This window comes from Triturus cristatus, chromosome 12, assembly GCF_964204655.1.
Source record: "Triturus cristatus chromosome 12, aTriCri1.1, whole genome shotgun sequence".
NCBI lineage: Eukaryota > Metazoa > Chordata > Amphibia > Caudata > Salamandridae > Triturus > Triturus cristatus.
The window spans coordinates 605,780,473-605,798,732 of NC_140595.1; the positions used below are offsets into that span (position 1 = coordinate 605,780,473).

The 18,260-nt window shown below is 51.1% G+C and overlaps 1 protein-coding gene across 2 annotated transcripts in view; it reads right to left on the reverse strand.

Annotated features, from left to right (window-relative positions):
• Positions 1 to 18,260, reverse strand: part of CDH1 (cadherin 1) — a 186,782-nt gene that overhangs the window by 45,879 nt on the left and 122,643 nt on the right. For both annotated transcript variants that reach the window (XM_085639938.1, XM_085639939.1), the window contains exon 11: positions 10,261 to 10,406. In XM_085639938.1, coding sequence (XP_085496064.1) covers positions 10,261 to 10,406 — 146 coding nt within the window. The remainder of the gene's footprint in view (positions 1 to 10,260; positions 10,407 to 18,260) is intronic.

Here is an 18,260-nt window from a genome sequence, read left to right on the forward strand (position 1 = left end):
TTAGAATAGATACCCCAGCAGTACCAACCCCGGAGGTGGGTCTGCGAACTAAGTTCACACCAGAAAGTCCCGGAGAACAGAACGGCCAAAAAAGCCATCTCTCCGGACTTGACTGTCCAGGCAGTGTTCTGTGAACGTGTGCAGAGATGCCCACGTAGCTGCCTGACAGATGTCATTGAGGGGGACTCCCCGTCCCAAAGCAGTGGTAGCTGCAGTCAACCTGGTGGAATGGGCGCGCTGTCCCACTGGAGGCCCCTTCTTTGCCAAAGAGCAGCCAGCTTTAATGCACAAAGTGACCCACCTGGAGATGGTCCATTTGTGCATGGCTCGACCTTTTATGGCGCCCACAAAATCAACAAAGAGCTGGTCATCCACCCAGAATTGCTTGGTGCGATCCAAATAAAATGAAAGCGCACGTTTTGCATCCAGGCGGTGGAGCCTCTCTTCCTCCTTAGAAGGATGCATAGGCGGAAAGAAGGTGGGCAAAGTGATTGATTGATCAATGTCGAAAGAAGGCACAACTTTGGGGGAAAAAAAAAAAAAGAGGGTCAAGTTCGAAGGACAACCTTGTCCAGATCGACCGCTAGAAAAGAAGGTTTTGAAGAATGAGCCTGGAGTTCACTCACCCTGCGAGCAGAGGTGATGTCAACCAGAAAGGCAGTCTTTAAAGTGAGAAGTCTAAGAGGACAGTTATGTAGTGGTTCAAAGGAAGCAGACATAAGGTAAGTAAAAACCAAGTTCAAGTCCCACTGAGACATTACGAAGGGAACAGGAGTAAAAAGACGAGTAATGCCCTTAAGATAGCGATTTACAACAGGGGAATTGAAAAGAGAAGGCTGATCAGGAAGCCTAAGAAAGGCTGAAATGGTTGAGAGATAGTCGTTAAGAGTGCCTAGAGCAGAGTCCTGCTGGGCCAAAGAAAGATGCAACAAGAGAACCTCAGAGAGGTGCGGAAAGGGGATCCACAGCCTTTGCTGTGCACCATGCCACAAATTTGTTCAATCTGCAGGTGTATACCGTCTTCATGGAGGGACGCCTGGCTGCCAAGATAACATTACAGACTTCAGGAAGGTGCTCAAAAGCGATCAACTGCCGCCGCTCAATCTCCACGCAAGGAGGTGGAGGCTGGACAGGTTCAGGTGGAGGACTATCCCCTGATGCTGCGATAGAAGATGCTCCCGAAGAGGCAGTCTGATCGGAGGATCGATGGCCATGTTAAACAGCTCAGGATACCAGACTCTTCGTGCCCAATCCGGAGCCACAAGAATGACTTGGGCACAGTTGTGCTTTATCTTCTTCAGCACTCTGGGCAGAAGTGGTATAGGCGGAAAGGTGTATAGAAGACCGCAATTCCACTCGCAACAAAAAGCGTCACCTAGCGAGTCCCGCCTTGAAAATTCCAACGCGTAGAATTGCTGACATTGCACGCTCTCTTCGGTGGCGAATCCATCTAACCAAAGCTCACCCCACTGCTGAAAAATACCTTGCACAACTTCAGAGTGAAGACGCCATTCATGATCCATCATGCACCTGCGGCTGAGTTTGTCCGCCCTGGTGTTCAGTGAACCTGCCAGGTGTTGAACCACCGGGGATATGCCCTGATGTTCCAGTCATGTCCAGAGGCGGAGGGCCTCGACATATGGGTCCACGACCCCACCCTGCCCTGTTTGTTGGAAAGGATGGGAGATCATTTTCCTTTGTTATCTTTTGTTGCAATGTTTGCGATTTTAGTTATAATCACGAGGGGGAGAAAGATGGAGGGGGGTTATGTAAAATTTGGGGATAATTTCTTCACTTTAGTTTTGTACTACTTTCATATCTCGTCAATGTAGCATGGTTGTTTATGCAGCTCTTTTTGATTTGTTACAGTACCCCTGACGAAGAACTTTCACGGTTCGAAATGCATTGGGTTGTTTTACAAGTGCCAGCTCGAAGGAATGTTTAAAGCACATGTCTATGTTTAAGCATACAGCAGCATTAGACATTTGAAAATGCTAAATAAAATATTCTAACCGGAAAACACTGTCTCTGGAGTGACTTCAAAAGATTGCATAATTGGTATTCTCAGACAATGACATACTTTTGGATTACTATTGATTACTATGGAATACTTTGGTTAAAATGCAGCGCATTTTCAGAGGAGTTTCCTCAGTTCAGCAGTGCAGCAGATGGGGGCGGGATAGTCGCCCCCCCTTGGTAGTTTTCATTCATACAGATGCTGTGCAGGGACGGTCACAGCACGCTGCTTGCACGCACGCATTCGCAAAATTAGTTTAAACTGAATCTGACACGAAGGGAAGGTGTGCAGTCGCTATTTGACATTGGATCTGTTTGTTGCAGTACCACATGGCTGTGGTGTTGTCCTTGAACACCTGCGCTACTCTTCTCCGGACAAAGGGAAGGAATGCTTTTAGCACAAGATGGATCGCCCCGAGCTCCAGAAGGTTGAAGTGAAATCCGGACTCCGCCAGAGGCCTCTGATCTCCACCTCTCCCATATGGCCGTCCCACCCCAGAGGTGATGCATCGGTCACCACCGTGAACTCCAGTTGGGGAAGGGAGAGGGATCTGCCGTTGACCAAATCCTGGTTCGTTAGCCACCATTGCAATTGTCGTGCAGTACCCCCCCAAGATCTGAACGCAATCGGATAGATTCCCCTGATGTTGTGCCCACTGGAACTTCTGGTCCCACTGCAGAGCCCGCATATGCCACCTGGCATGATCTACCAGCAGGACACAGGTGGCCATGAGGCCCAGCAGCCTCAGGGTCATTCTGACCAAAACCCAGGATAGAGACTGGAAGATCGGAATCATAGCACGAATATGCCGGACTCACTGCTCAGGAGGATAAGCCCGAAACGGTGTCGTGTCCAGAACCGCTCCGATGAAAAGGAGCTTCTGAGAGGGAATCAGGTGTGACTGTGGCACGTTTATAGTGAAACCCAGTGAGTGCAGGAGGTCCGCTGTAGTCTGGAGGTGGGAGACAACTGCCTGGGGCGAGCTCGCCTTCAACAGCCAATCGTCGAGATAGGGGGAAGACTGGAACCCCTGATATGCGCAGATGAGCTGCGACCACCGCCATCACTTTTGACAACACCCGAGGAGCGCTGGTAAGGCCAAAGGGGAGCACGGTAAACCAAGTGCTCGTGGCCTACCGTGAATCGCAGGTAACGCCGGTGGGCCGGCAGGACAGGGATGTGAAAGTAAGCGTCCTGCAAGTCCAATGCTACCATCCACTCTCCAGGGTCGAGGGCAGACAGGACCTGAGCTAGCGTCAACATTTTAACTTCTCTTTCAGGAGGAAGCGGTTGACGTTCCTGAGATCCAAGATGGGATGCAAGCCTTTGTCCTTCTTGGACACCAGAAAGTAGTGGTATTCGCAACCACGACCTACTTTTGGGGCAGGAACTCGCTCGATAGCTCCCTTGGCCAAGAGCCATAACTTCCTGTTGGAGAAGGGCCAAATGATCCTCCAACATGCAATGGTACGGAGGTGGCATGGATGGAGGGGTAGTCTCGAAGGGGAGGGAGTAGCCCCTTCAGACTATTTGCAAAACCCACCTGTCCGACATGATGGTGTGCCTGTGGAGGAGGTGATGACGAATCCTGCTGCCCACTGGCGATTGGTGTCCCTGAAAGGTCAGACTAAGAGGGTTTGGAGGCTGCTACAGAAGGGGTGCAGGTGGACTTGCCTGCTTGCTGGCCCCCAGACCCACAACAGTGTGTCCCACATTCCCAGCCGCGCAGTGGCTGAACGGCTTGCGCCAGTCTGTGGCTCTGGGTGGAACATGGCGGGGCACCCCTTCCGTAGCCATGAAAGGAGCGAAATGCAGACTGCGCAGGGCGGCTGGAGAGGCCCAAGGACTTGGCCATAGCCCGGGAGTCCTTGAAGCGCTCTAGCACGTGGTCTGCTTTGTTTCCTAACAAGCGACGGCCATCAAAAGAAATGTCTAGCAAGGTAGCCTGAACATCCCCAGAAAAACCAGTCGACCTCAGCCAGGTGTAGCGTTAAAGGGCTACCGATGTTGAAATCGTCCTGCCTAGCGAGTCGGCAGTGTCCAGTCCACATCTATTGGTAAACTTGGCTGCGTCTCTCCCCTCGGCGACTGCACAGGAGAGCACAGCCCGGGCCCCCTCCAGGCACTGTGGCAGCACCTGCGCTACCGTAACCCACATGGGGTGGGTGTAACGGCCCAACAGACATGCAGTGTTCACCGATCGCAGTCCCAACCTGGAATTAGAATACATATTCTTCCCAAGATGGCCTAGCTTTTTGGATTCCTTATCAGTTGGTGCGTTAGGGAATGCGCCTTTGGATGTAGAGGCTTGGACCACCAAGCTCTCAGGGGTGGGGTGTTGGGAGAGGAAAGAGGGGTCGCCCGGAGCCAGGCGATGGCGTCTGGCAATCATCCTATCCACAGGAGCCCCTGTGTTGGGCCTGCACCAGGTGCCCAAAAGGATGTCAGTAAGGGCTTCATTGAAAGGCAGCAGGGGCTCTGAAAAGGCCGTGGCGGTTGAAGCACCTCCTTCAGGAGATTTGTCCTGACCGCCACTGTAGGTAGCTCGAGGTTGAGGGCTTCAGCTGCCCTACGTAACACCACTGCGTATGAAGCACCCTCCTACTTAGCCACGGTAGGAGGAGGCAGCATGCCAAGTTTTGGGGAGCTATACAGACCACTGGCTTCCCCTAACTCCTCGCTCCAGTCCGCTTCATCGAACTGGTCAGCTAAAGGGTCTACAGATCCCTCCCTGTCCCAGTCCCCCTCACCCTCCTCTGGTTTGCAATCTGGCCAGTATGGAACACTAGGGTAGAACAGAGGTATAAAGGTACCGCTCGGCGCTGGATCCGGCCGACGTTGGTCCGGCTCCGTGTCCAAGTCTGGGTGGAGGCCAGGGTAGTCGTCAGCTGGGGACACAACCGGCGTCGGCTGCGGATGTGTTACTGGTGAAATCTGCACCGGGGGATGTGCTACGAGGTCGACTGGTGCCAATCCGGATCCTGTGGAGCCAGAGCCGCCGGCGTCGAAGGCCCCCAGCGAAGTCCGCAGGGCCTCAAGGAGTTGGGGAGTTGGACTGCCCAAAGATGGCATGCATTGTTTCGTAGAAACTCCGAAGCAGGGCAGGGGGTCGCTCCGGCTCAAGGAAAGGGAGGGAAACTGAATCGACCCTTCAGGATCCGCACGCGGAGCCACAGGACAGGCACCGTCCACATGCCTTGTTGCGTCAGACGATGGACGGGGAGAAGTCAAAGGGCGACGATACTTCTTCGACTTCTTGTGCTTCGACTTACCTGAGGATTGCGAAGACTTCGATGACGAGTGGTGGGGACTCCACAACGGGTCCCTCGACCTCCCACACCTTGAATGGCACAGAGCGGACTGCTGGGCCTCGAGAAGCTACCGGGACTGCTCCCACAAAGACTTTGGATTCATGGTCCGGCAGGCAGAGCACAACTTGGGATCATGGTCGTGCTCCATGCACCCTAGGCACACGCGGTGCGGGTGCGGGTCCGTAACAAACATCAGCTTGCAACAGGTGTCGCAAGCCTTGAAGCCGGGCTGAGGACGACTGGACATCCCTGCGTGCCTCAGGAGTCGATAGACTTAAAAAAACAGTGTTGACAAAAGTCGCAAAAAATCAGTCAAAGTGACTGGAGGTACCACTCTCTCGGCATCTGCGCTGGCTGGTGCGAAAAAAGAAAGGACTGACGTCAGCGCGCGAGGGTGGCGTTTAAGTGGCTACCGCAACATCATCCCGTCGACCACGAAGACAACGACGAACGCGGAGCCGACCGACGCCACCTTTTGACTCGCAATGGGGTTAGGCTGACGAAAAAATTCTCCGGATCCAGTCTGACGCCTGGGGGTAATTCTAAAGGTAAGAAATCTATAACTAACGGTCTCTTTCAGATGTACAAAACAATACTGTCGAGGGTAGAGTGGATTGCACACCGAGGGGAACCCAAAGAAAGGCTTGAAACTGGAGCACAGCAATACACGTCCGAACAGGATGGCGAAAAAACCAATCTAACAATGGAGTCTATGCCCATGCGCACTATCCCCGAAAGGAGGAGTCCCTTTACCTCCTGATTGGAAAGACTTCTTCAAAGAAAAACAACTTGCAAACATCCAGACCCAATACTAGATGGCAGGAGTATACAAAACATGTGATTACAGCTCACATGCCTTGAACATAAGTAAGGTGTGATGGGCACAGGTGCAGAGAGAGAGCTGTAGTAAAGTTACAGAGGTACAAGGGCCCTGGGCGCAGGATGGTGTGAAGGATAGCGATTCAGAACCAGCTCTACAATTAAGCAAGAACAGACGTTTGCCTAGGCCGACAGAGGCTTGCATTCTTAGCAAATCTTGTAGCACAACAAAAGATTACCAATGTAACTCGGGGGGGTCTGTCTGTCTGTCTCAAAAACTTGCAGGAGACAGACTCTTCATTTGCAATGTTGTCTATCTCACTAAAGTGCACTATCTAATGTTTGCTGGATTTTGAACATCCAAACAGATAAGTTGCATTTATTTTACACCCATTTTGCTAGAAAGATTGCTAAGGGAGTTAAGTGCCTGCTGTTGATATCTATGAGATATACGAGAAACTAACTAGTTCAAAGCCTCGCTATGATCACACCACACCTCAAGAAGCTACATTAGCACCCGATCCAGAGGAGATGCCAGTTCAAGATGTTGACCTATGCATACAAATCATTTCACAGTGAAGGACCAGCATACATCAATGAACACATGCCCTTCCACCAAACGACCAGACACCTACGTTCTGCCTCCCTCTTCCTCACAGACACCCCCCTGGATCCGCCGAAGCAAAAGCAGAGGATGCTCCTTTTCACACCTGGCGGCCAAAGCTTGGAACAACATTCCCCTGCACCTCAGGACCACCCAATCGCTCCGGGAATTCAGGAAAAGTCTAAGGACCTAGCTGTTTGAATGACCACGAAGAAATTAGCTACTCCAGTGCATGCTACCCGGCCACACTAATACCATACTTAGGCTGTCATCTAACGTGCTATCAGCACACCACAGCCAAACCATCAATAGTGCAGATAGGAAACAAGATGACATGATTAAAATATTAAAATAAGGATTAGACATATCAGCATAAGATCGATTAGATGGCCCAATTTCTAATGGGCCTATCTTACAAACGCCCAGCCGAAAAATACTAGCAGTAAAATGGGAACAAAGTAAGACACATAAAAAAGCCTTGGTGTGATATCTTGGGAGCCCAAAGTCGACAACACATTGGCCTCACGCGGCTGTGGGCTTCTGCTTCAAGGTCTTCCTTCTAATTACCCATGCGTGGCTTAGAAACTTGGCCACGCTGCAGACAAAAAGTGGTCTTGAGGCAACATGATGCACCCGGAAGCACAATTGCCGACAAACCGGTTTTAGCCACTTGGCCTGGGGAGTGGAATACGCTTGGCACGCGAACATGACGTGGGCGACACTTTCTTTAGGGGCCTTGCAGCATGTACATTCCTTAGAGGCTAAGTTGCCTGAGTGCCATTAAGCTATGGTTTCGTTGACAGGATGTGTGCCGAACCTAAAATGAATATACAAGAGCCTATCCTGCGGGACCTGGATTATGTCTAGAAAGGGCTCCAAGTGTCTTTCTGCTTGTGAAGAAGGAATTCGGTGGTCAATCTCCCCAAGTTAGAGTTTAACATTTTGATATACAATAAAAAATTATAATAATGCCAACTTGCTTAGGCCATTCTTATGGATTTAGGTCACAAGGTACAGTCCAAATAATCACATTTGTGGGAGGATGATGGCTAGTAGGTGGCATTGATACTAGTATTTGGCAGCACCACCTCAGCCTGTACGAGGTACAAGATGCAGTGGCCTCCTTAAGAATATCTTGAGCCCTGGCACATTTTTTTTCTTTACACAAATTAAATACTGGCTGCGTGGCCCACCCCCTGCTAGTTACACAAGGACAAACGTGCACAAGTGAACAATCGCCACTCAAACTATATTTTGGAGAAATTCCATCAGCAAAGTTACATACCTGCAGCCAGGAGTGCATGTGTGCGCGACACAGTATGAGGAGAATCCAAAGTAAGAAAGTGCATGACCACGATGCATCATAGAATACAGGTTGCCGCTATAAGCACCTTAGCATCATTCAAGAGTTTAGACGCAGGATTTATGGATGTGTGCGTGGGCCTGCTTGACAACAATGGTAAATACGAGAGTGCTACTGTATTTAATTCACCGACTGTCAACAACTTGGAAAAAACATGTCAATCCATTTACACTACTTTCTTGCACATGCAGTCATGCTGCACATCAGTTACTGATGGGTGGAGAACAGTGCTCAAGTTCTCAATATATAAATAAATGCCAGGGCCCCAGGTATAGATAAGGAAGGAATTTGCACCACTCACTGCCCCTGACAGTGCTGCAAAACACCAGCACCAATTACCTAAGGACACACAAATATTACAATTTTTTATTGCATATATATTGCATTTCTAGACCGATGTGCTCTGCTGGAAATAAGCAGACAGCACCACCATGTGTTGGACGGTCATAAAAAAGTGTCTATGTTAAGAATTAGGTGCTGGTATTGAACACCGGCAAACACTAACAAATAAAGCACTATGGCAAGGCACATTTTGGCAAGTTTGCGTAGGGCATGTGCAATAGTCATAGTACCGATAGAACAGATTACGATGTGGGAGGGCACATATGCCCAGAAATCATGACTAAAGTATGAAATGACAGATGTGTAGAGAGCAGGGCTAAATGGGGAGGCTATGGGTACATAGAAATAACTATGATAACATGATTGGCACAAATTTCCATTGTCCAGGCCTAAGATGCAATTGGTGCGGGTGGATGAATTCAGAGTATATGCACCCAGAAATCAGAATGAAGTTGTGAAAAGCACAGCTGCCTATACAAGACTAAGGTTTTATGGGTACTGTTTCATTAATCGGCTGCCCTGAGACAATGGGATAGGGTTGAATAGTACAGATGACAGTGTGAAGCTTATAGGTGCTTAGTGACTACGGCTAAGTTATACATGGCACTGGTGCTAAAATACTAGGACCAATGTGTGAACGGTTCAGGTGTCGAGAGATCGGACTAAGATGTGAAAGGTAGAAGCTCTCCGAGTCCAAGATTAAGTTGTGAATGGTAGCCTGCGACCATGGTCCAAGGTGTGAATAGTACAGACGACGAGGTTGAACTAAACCTGTTGGACAGCAAAGGACAACCTGGTGGCACCCTGCCCTCAGAAATCCACCGACCCCGACAGACCACGCCCGGAACCTCTGCATCATTCTAGACTCCTCCCTCACCATGACCCGCCAGATCAACGCCGTCGCCTCGACCTGCTTCAACTCCCTCCGCAAGACCTTCAAGTGGATCCCCCACTAATGCAGAAAGACCGTCACCCACACTGGACTACAGTAACACCGACTGGACTACAGTAACACCCTCTACGCCGGAATCAACAAAACCCTGCTACACAAGCTCCAAACCATCCAGAACACCACATCCAGACTTGTCCTCGGAACCCCACAACACAAACACATGACCCCACACCTACCAGACCTCCACTGGCTCACCATGGGGAAAAGAGTAACCTTCAGGCTACTCACCCATGCCTGCAAATACCTCCACAACATCAGACTCCAAAACCTCAACGAAAGAGTCTCCTTCCACGTACCCAAAAGGAACCTCCGCTCCGCCGACCTCACCCTGGCAGAAACCCCACGCATCCGCAGAACCAGAGCAGGCAGAAGGGCCTACTCCTACATCGCAGCAAAGACATGGAACGAGCTCCCAGTCAACATCAGACGCTCCCCCTCTGCACATCTTCAGGACCTGACCGATTGATTGAAAGGTGCAGAGAGACCAGACTAACCAGTGAATGACACAGGTGCCTAGAAACCAGAATTACGAGGAATGCCTAGTTTAAGTAACATTGACACTAAGCCCTGTGACATTTTGCAGCCGTTTCGGAGGCAAAATGAAAGGTCTGACGTGTGATGTGATGAGGACCAGGGGAGCCAGTGCCCAGGAGCCTTGTACAGACCTAACATGTCATTTATTTGTGAACATGGGTATCCTGTGGTCAGAACTAAGGCACCAAAGACAAGTATCCAGGAGAGCTGAAAACTGAATGCACTGCCAATGAAGCAGATTTAATGTGCACCGCCAACAGGAGTACAATGCCAATAATACAGATGTTTACCATAACCAGTAGTGGAAGGTGTGCTTACCATTGTCGGTCGCACAGATTAAGGCTTTGTAAACGTCATTTGTCAAAAATGTCTTTGCCTCGCGGTCCAAGTTGCCATTCCCAGTTATGATACCAGTGTCAGGGTTAATGGTGAGCCATCCTGCGGGGTCGCTGTCTATGTGGTACCTGCAGAAACAAATGGGATAAGTGTGAAAAGGTTCTATGCCAAAGCAAATCATAACCCTGGATAGAAAATCTCTCCCACTGTGGCTTGTTAGAAGAAGCGGATCCCCCCCTCAGTTGCCCAGATGTTTCTCCAGCTCAATACACCCCTTGAAAGTAAGCCGGAATGGCCTAAATGAGTGCTGTTGAGGTGCATCACCACTATTTTTCTTCAGGCATGGTAGAAAGCAATCAATCCGAAATGCACATGACCCACCTGCGGTTTGCCTGCGAAGAAAGTACAATTTCCTATGATCTTTCTAGAACTCGTGGTAAAATTAGGTTTCCAACTGCCACTGAATTAAATGAGATAGATTTGCTTAATGTTTGTTCTGGTGCCAATATGAATTGCGCATCTGTATTAACCATTCACATTTATTTTATGTTAGCAGGATTTGAGGAGCGCACTAGCGCCCAGTGGTGTCTAGGCGCTATTCGGTTCCTGCAGAAAGAGCAGAGCAGAGAGACCACGGAATTATCAAGACCTATGCAGCCATGCCTTTAAGACTTTCCTGAAAGGACGAAGACTCAGTGTCGTTTCGATGAAAAGGGGTAAGGCATTCCATGCCTTAGATGCTTCCAGCACGAAGCTCTTGCCACCCCACCGGACTCTTTGGAACCTAGGTAGTACAGCTAATTTAGCATTAGCAGAGTGTAGATTTCTGTTGGGGAGATACCATTTGAATAAAAACAGGGCTAAGATCATGAAGAGTCTCACAGGGCTAAGATCATGAAGAGTCTCATAGGCTAGAGAAAGTGGTCTTTGTTTGATGGGAAGCCAGTGCAAGTTTTTCATATCCCGAGATACTGAGCAAAATTTGGGAATTTTTAACAGAAGTCTAGCTACAGTGTTTTGAAGTACTTGTAGTTTGTTGATACAGTATTTAGGGGGGGTGAGTAAAAGGCTATTGCAATAGCCTTATTTTGACAGGATCAGAAAAGAGACAAGTTTTTTAGGGGGAGTTTATCAGGAATTAGAGGCGGGATCTTTTTGAGTGTTCTGAGGGTGGAGAGGGTGGATGAGGTGAGCTTATTCACCTGATCAGCGAAATTCATTTTCTTATCCATAATCACCCCAGAATCAGAGCCTTATCTAGCGGTGTTGGGATAGAACCCATAATAGCCGGCCAAGCAGATGGAATCCAAAAAGATGATTGGGCTCCAAAAAGTAGGCTGTTTTTCCTACATTACGTTTAAGGCAGTTTGAGTTCATCCAATGATGGACATCCAGCATTCAGTTGTGGAATCTGACCCCAGTTCCCACCTCATCATTTCCAATGGATAAGACAAGAAAGAATCCAAAACTTATTAGATTGGCAAGAGGTGAGACAAATATTAACAAACATTGGCATAGCCAATAGGTCTCGCCTTTGGGACCTTATAAGTGTTTAGTTAGCCAGCAAAATATCCTTGGTGCAACAACAACTGTTGCATGGCTAAACACGTATAAGGTCCCAAAGGCGAGACCTATTGGCTATGCCAATGCTTGTTTTAGGACTTGTGCCCTGCCCACAACATGCACTCCCACTATGGAGTATGGAAAACTGGCAATGGGTTTTCCCAAACCGGAGGGCCTTGCTCTGGATAAAGGTGTCCGACTCTCAGCGTGTGTCCTTGCGCTCAGTTTATTGTGCTATGACTCACTCCTAGAAGCACCACTGCAATTCTGATTCTGGTTGTTCGCTTTTTTTCTCTTGCGGACCCTCAGCACAGAGCCGAGGATCAGAAAAAAGGAACAGAGGGCCAAGGGGTTCAAAGAAAAGCAGTGGAGAGGAAGAGGGTTAGAAGAAAGCAGAAGGCCGGGGTGTTAGAGGAAAAAGAAGCAGAGAGTTGAGGTGTGAGAAGAAAGGAAACCGAGAGGAGAGGAGGGGGAAGAAAAGAAGCAGGCGAGGGAGTAGAAGAAAGGCAGGAGAAAGTAGAGGAGTGAGAAGAAAAGAAGCAGAGAGGTGAGAGAGTAGAAGAAAGAAGCAGCGAGGGAGTACAAGAAAGGAACCAGGGGGACAAAGAGTGAGAGGAAAAAGAAGCAGAGAGCCAAGGAGTGAGAGGAAAGGAATCAGGCGAGGAGTGACAGGAAAGGAAGCAGAGAGGCAGTAGTGAGAGGAAAGGAAGCAGAGAGATGAGTGATAGGAAAGGGAGCAGAGAGATGAGTGAGACGAAAGGAAGCACCGAGGTGATGAAGTAAAAGAAAGGAAGCAGGAGACCAAGAAGTAAGAGGAAAAAGATGCAGAGAGCCAAGAAGTGGGAGGAAAGGACCGGCACCCACGCATAGGCAGAACCATCAGCTGTCAGCATATTCTGCGCAGACCGCTAACACTCAGCAGATCGATCTTAATTAAGGGGGTGAGAAAGGTAGGGGAAAAAAATATATAATGTCAATTAATTTTTTTTTTTTTGATAGTCAAATTTTTATTTTCTTGTAGAAGAACAAACTTAAAAGGCACATACAACAGTCAAATTGAACTGGCATCAAAATGACATATCATGGACTCCATGACAAGCAGTAGCAAAATCCTCCATCTCCTCCCGCACCCCTCACCCGTGCTACCCCCCCCCCCCCCCTAGAATAAGCCCCCTAACCATTTCCCCCATACTCTGCGAAACCTTTTGGGGCATCCCCGTGCAACATATAATGCCAGTTTTTGTGCAGCACACCAGTCCACGCCCCTTCTCCATTTAGCACAATTGGGTGGATCGACCTGCTTCTAGGCGGCAGCAATATCTCTTTTAGCCACTACCAGAGCAGTAGTTAGGAAATATTTTTCATTGCGGGATCCGTCCAAACCATCCGTTATCCTCAGCAAAGCCATTTTGGGGTCATGGGGGACCTCCCACCCCAGGACCTCCGTTAATTCAAGCTCAATCTCCCCCCAGTAGCTCCCAAGCGCGGGCAATTCCAAACCATGTGGAAGAAGTCCGCCGGGCCTACCCCACAGCGGGCGCATGAAGCCTCCGGGGAAAGGCCTGCACGGTAGAGGTGCTCCGGGGTCAGATATGCGGCATGCAGATAAAACTGGATGAGCCTCAATCTAGCCGAAGTGGTAATCGTCCTGGGGGCCATAAGGGCGTCTCTCCAATCAGCGGCATCCAATGGACCCACCCAGGTCTCACAGCGCTGCTTCAGCCCTTCCCAGTCTACCGGGGTGTCATTAATCAGGGAACAATAGATACGGGAAATTCCTCCCCCTCCCAAGGCACGCCAGCATCACATGGGCCTCAGGCGGGCTGTGGTCAGGAATCCGTGATTCCAGAGGGATGTGAGTTTGGACCGCGTGGCGCAGCTGGAGATATTTATAGAATTGAAGGGTGCAATGAAAATCGGCCCTGAAGCTCCTGAAAGGAACATATGCGGCCCCCCCGCCACAGGTCACCTATGCGAGAGATCCCCAGAAGGTCCCATGCTCGAAACCCCTCTAACCCCGCTACCTCCAGCAGCCAAGTCCCATGCCAAAGTGGTGTGACCAGGGTCAGTGTCCTTGTCCAGCGGGTATGCCGTAGAGCAGCACGCCATGCCAAGAAGGGGGCCCGCGTAACGTCAGATCAGGGGGATCGCCGCCCCGTAGAGCATGTTTTGAATGGAGGAGAACCCCACGCGCTGTACCTCTAGCCTATAGGCCGGATTATCCCACCCGCCCGAGAACCAATCATGGACCACCAGAAGCAGTGTTGCAAGATAATACAAATAGAGGTTAGTCATGCTCAGGCTTCCATCGTATGAAGGAATCAGACAACGGTCCAGGGCCAGACGGGGCCTACCGCCACCCCAGAGAAACTTAGTCCCTACCTTGTCCATCTCCCGGAACCAGGAGTGGGAGAAGGAGCAGGGCGTATTCTGTAGCATGTATAGGAACTTAGGGAGTATCATCATCTTGTAGAGTGCGATTCTCCCCAATGGGAGCGACTGCCACTTCATCATGTCAGATCTGGTCTTGTTTACCACAGGGGCAACGTTGAGGGTCCAGCAGAGCTCCGGAAGAAGGGTAATCCAGATCCCCAAATATTTAAAGGAGAGTCTCCGGAGGGGAATATCCGACTGCCAATCGAAGTACTCCCTAGACGGGTGCAACGGGACCAGGACAGATTTTTTGGGGTTTAGGCGGAGACCCGATGCCTGTCCGAAACGGCGAAGAATCTGGCAAACACGAGGGCCCGAAACAGCCGGATCTGAGAGATAGAGAAGGACGTCATCAGCGTATAGGGCAATCTTATCAGGGACCATACCCGGCCAGTCCCATCCGCGGAGAACTGGGTCCGATCAGACCAGAGCGGCCAGGGGCTCCATCGTCAGAGCGAAGGGGAGGGGTGAGAGCAGGCAGCCCTGTCGCGTTCCCCGCCCTATGGAAAACGTGTGAGAGAGAGCTCCATTCACCAGCAGTCGGGCTCGTGGATCCGCATACAGGACCCGGACCATAGCACGAAACTGGGTGCCAAAACCCATGCGCTCCAAGACCTCTCCGAGGTAGACCCACCCCACTGAGTCAAAGGCCTTTTCAAAGTCAACCAGTAGTAGGGCCAGATAAGGAGATAGGCGCTCCCGGTGGGCCAGGGCCAGATGCAGGAGCCGCAGGCAGTGCCTAGTCCCTCGAGCCGGCATAAATCCACACTGGTCCAGGTGGACCAGTGAGACAAGATGCGGGCGAAGCCGTTGCGCCAGGATGGTAGCGTATATCTAAGCTCGGTGTTAATGAACACGTTACTTACCTTCGGTAACGATGTATCTGTAAGAAACATTAGTTAGTTAGATTCCTCACCTTAGAATATCCCCAGGCGTCAGGCTGGATCCGGAAAGATTTTTGTAGCAATACCCCTTGCGCGTCGCTAGGCGTCGTCTGCGGCTACGCGTATGTCGTCGAAATGACGTCTGAGTACTTAGACGCTGCCCTCACGCACTGACGTCAGTTCTTATACATAGCTTTCCGCGCCAGGGACGCCGAGCCATGCAAGAGACCGACACTGGTGCCAAAAAATCTCGGGCCCTGAAAGGGAGAACCTTAACCCTAGATGTCGGTTCGCAGAACGGGGAGGCTGGGTGGGTCGGTGAGGAATCTAACTAACTAATGTTTCTGACAGATACATCTTTACAGAAGGTAAGTAACTTGTTCATCGGAAAGAAACACGTTAGTTAGATTCCTCACCTTAGAATAGATACCCCAGCAATACCAACCCCGGAGGTGGGCCTGCGAACCACGATCACACCAGAAAGTCCTGGAGAACAGAACGGCCAAAGCGGCCATCTCTCCGGACTTGGCTGTCCAGGCAATAGTGCTTGGCGAACGTGTGCAGTGAAGCCCACATCGCCGCCTGACAGATGTCCTGCAAGGGGACTCCCCGTCCCAGGGCAGTTGTCGCCGCTGTGGCCCGGGTGGAATGGGCTCGCAGCCAAACAGGAGGGACCTTTTTCGCCAAGGAATAGCAGAGTTTAATACACAACACGACCCATCGCGAGATGGTGCGCTTGTGCACAGCTTTACCCTTCTTCGCACCTACATATCCAACAAATAGTTGGTCGTCCACCCGGAACTGTTTTGTGCGGTCCAAATAAAATGACAGCGCACGTTTTGGGTCCAGACGGTGGAGCCTCTCTTCATCTTTTGAAGGAGGCGGAAAGAAGGTGGGCCTCGTGACAGATTGCCCGATGTGAAAGGGAGTCACGACTTTAGGAAGAAAAGAAGGACGTGTCCGGAGGACAACCTTATCCGGATGAACCGAAAGGAAGGGAGGCTTAGCTGACAGAGCCTGGAGCTCACTCACCCGCCTAGCGGAGGTGATAGCCACCAGGAAGGCAGTTTTCAGAGTCAGTAGACGAATGGGACAGTTGTGAAGGGGCTCAAACGGAGCGCACATCAGAAAAGTGAGAACAAGGTTCAAGTCCCACTGAGGCATTACGAATGGAAGAGGAGGGAACATAGGAGTAATGCCCTTGAGAAACGTGAGACAACACGGGACTTGAAAAGAGAAGGCTGATCAGGAAGCCTTAAGAAAGCAGAGATTGCAACAAGATAACCCTTCAAGCTGCCCAGAGCAGAGCCCTGCTGTGCCAAAGAAAGAAGAAAGAGAAGAACCTCAGAAAGGGCAGAAAGCGGATCCACAGCCTTTGCTGTGCACCATGCCACAAATTTGTTCCACCGGCAGGCGTATACCGTCTTTGTGGAGGGACGCCTGGCTGCCAGAATGACATCACAGACTTCAGGAGGCAAGTCAAATGGCATCAACTGTCGCCGCTCAATCTCCACGCATGGAGGTGGAGGATGGACAGGTTCGGGAGGAGGACAGTCACCTGCTGCTGCGACAGAAGGTCCTCCTAAAGAGGCAGTCGTATCGGGGGATCGATGGACATACTGAGTAGCTCGGGATACCAGTACCTTCGTGCCCAATCCGGAGCCACCAAGATGACTTGGGCCCGGTCGCGCCTGATCTTCAGCACTCTGGGCAGAAGTGGTATAGGCGGAAAGGCGTACAACAGACCGCAACTCCACTCTTGACGAAAAGCGTCTCCGAGCGGGTGCCGTCTTGGAAATTCCAACGCGCAGAACTGCTGACATTGCGCGTTCTCTTCAGTGGCGAATAGATCTAACCAAGGCTCTCCCCACTGCAGAAAGAGACCTTGCGCCACGTCCGAGTTCAGACGCCATTCGTGATCCATCATGCACCAGCGGCTGAGTTCGTCTGCTCTGGCGTTCAGAGAGCCCGACCAGATGTTGAACCACCAGGGTGATGCCCTGATGTTCCAGCCATGTCCAGAGGCGCAGAGCCTCCTGACAAAGGGTCCAGGACCCCACCCCGCCCTGTTTGTTGCAATACCACATGGCGGTGGTGTTGTCCGTGAACACCTGCACGACACTTCCCCGGACAGAGGGAAGGAAGGCTTTTAGTGCAAGTCGGATCGCCCTCAGCTCCAATAGGTTGATATGGAGCCGAGTCTCCGCCGGAGACCAGAGGCCTCTGATCTCCGCCTCTCCCATATGGCCCCCCCATCCCAGGAGGCACGCATCCATCACTACGACCTGCTCCGGTTGGGGTAGGAAGAGGGATCTGCCGCTGACCCAATCGCGAATCGTGAGCCACCACTGCAGCTAGTTCGCAGTGGCCTCCGAGATCAAGACATGGTCGGACAGGTTGCCTCGATGCTGGGCCCACTGAAACTTCAGGTCCCACTGCCGAGCCCGCATCTGCCACCTGGCGTGAGGTACCAACAGGATGCAGGAGGCCATCAGCCCCAGAAGCCGCAGCACCAACCTGACCGAAACCCTGCTGTTCCGGCAGATAGACCCGAAACTGCGCCGAATCGAGAACCGCTCCAATGAAAAGGAGCTTCTGGGAGGGACTCAGGTGCGACTTTGGTACATTGATGGAGAACCCCAGCGAGTGCAGGAGGTCGGCCGTAGTCTGGAGGTGGGAGACGACTTGCTGGGGGAGCCCGCCTTCAACAGCCAGTCGTCGAGATAGGGGAAGACTGGAACCCCTGATCTGCGCAGATGAGCTGCGACCACCGCCATCACTTTCGTGAACACCCGAGGGGCACTGGTGAGGCCGAAGGGGAGCACGGTGAACTGAAAGTGCTCCTGACCCACCGTGAACTGCAGGTAACGCCGGTGGGCCGGCAGGACGGGGATGTGGAAATATGCGTCCTGCAAGTACAACGCTACCATCCAGTCTCCAGGGTCTAGGGCAGCCAGAACCTGAGCTAAAGTGAGCATATTGAACTGGTCCTCCCGGAGGAAGGCGTTGACGCTCCTGAGGTCCAAGATAGGGCGTAGGCCCCCTTTGCCCTTCTTGGGAACCAGAAAGTAGTGGGAATAGCAACCACGATCTACTTCTGGA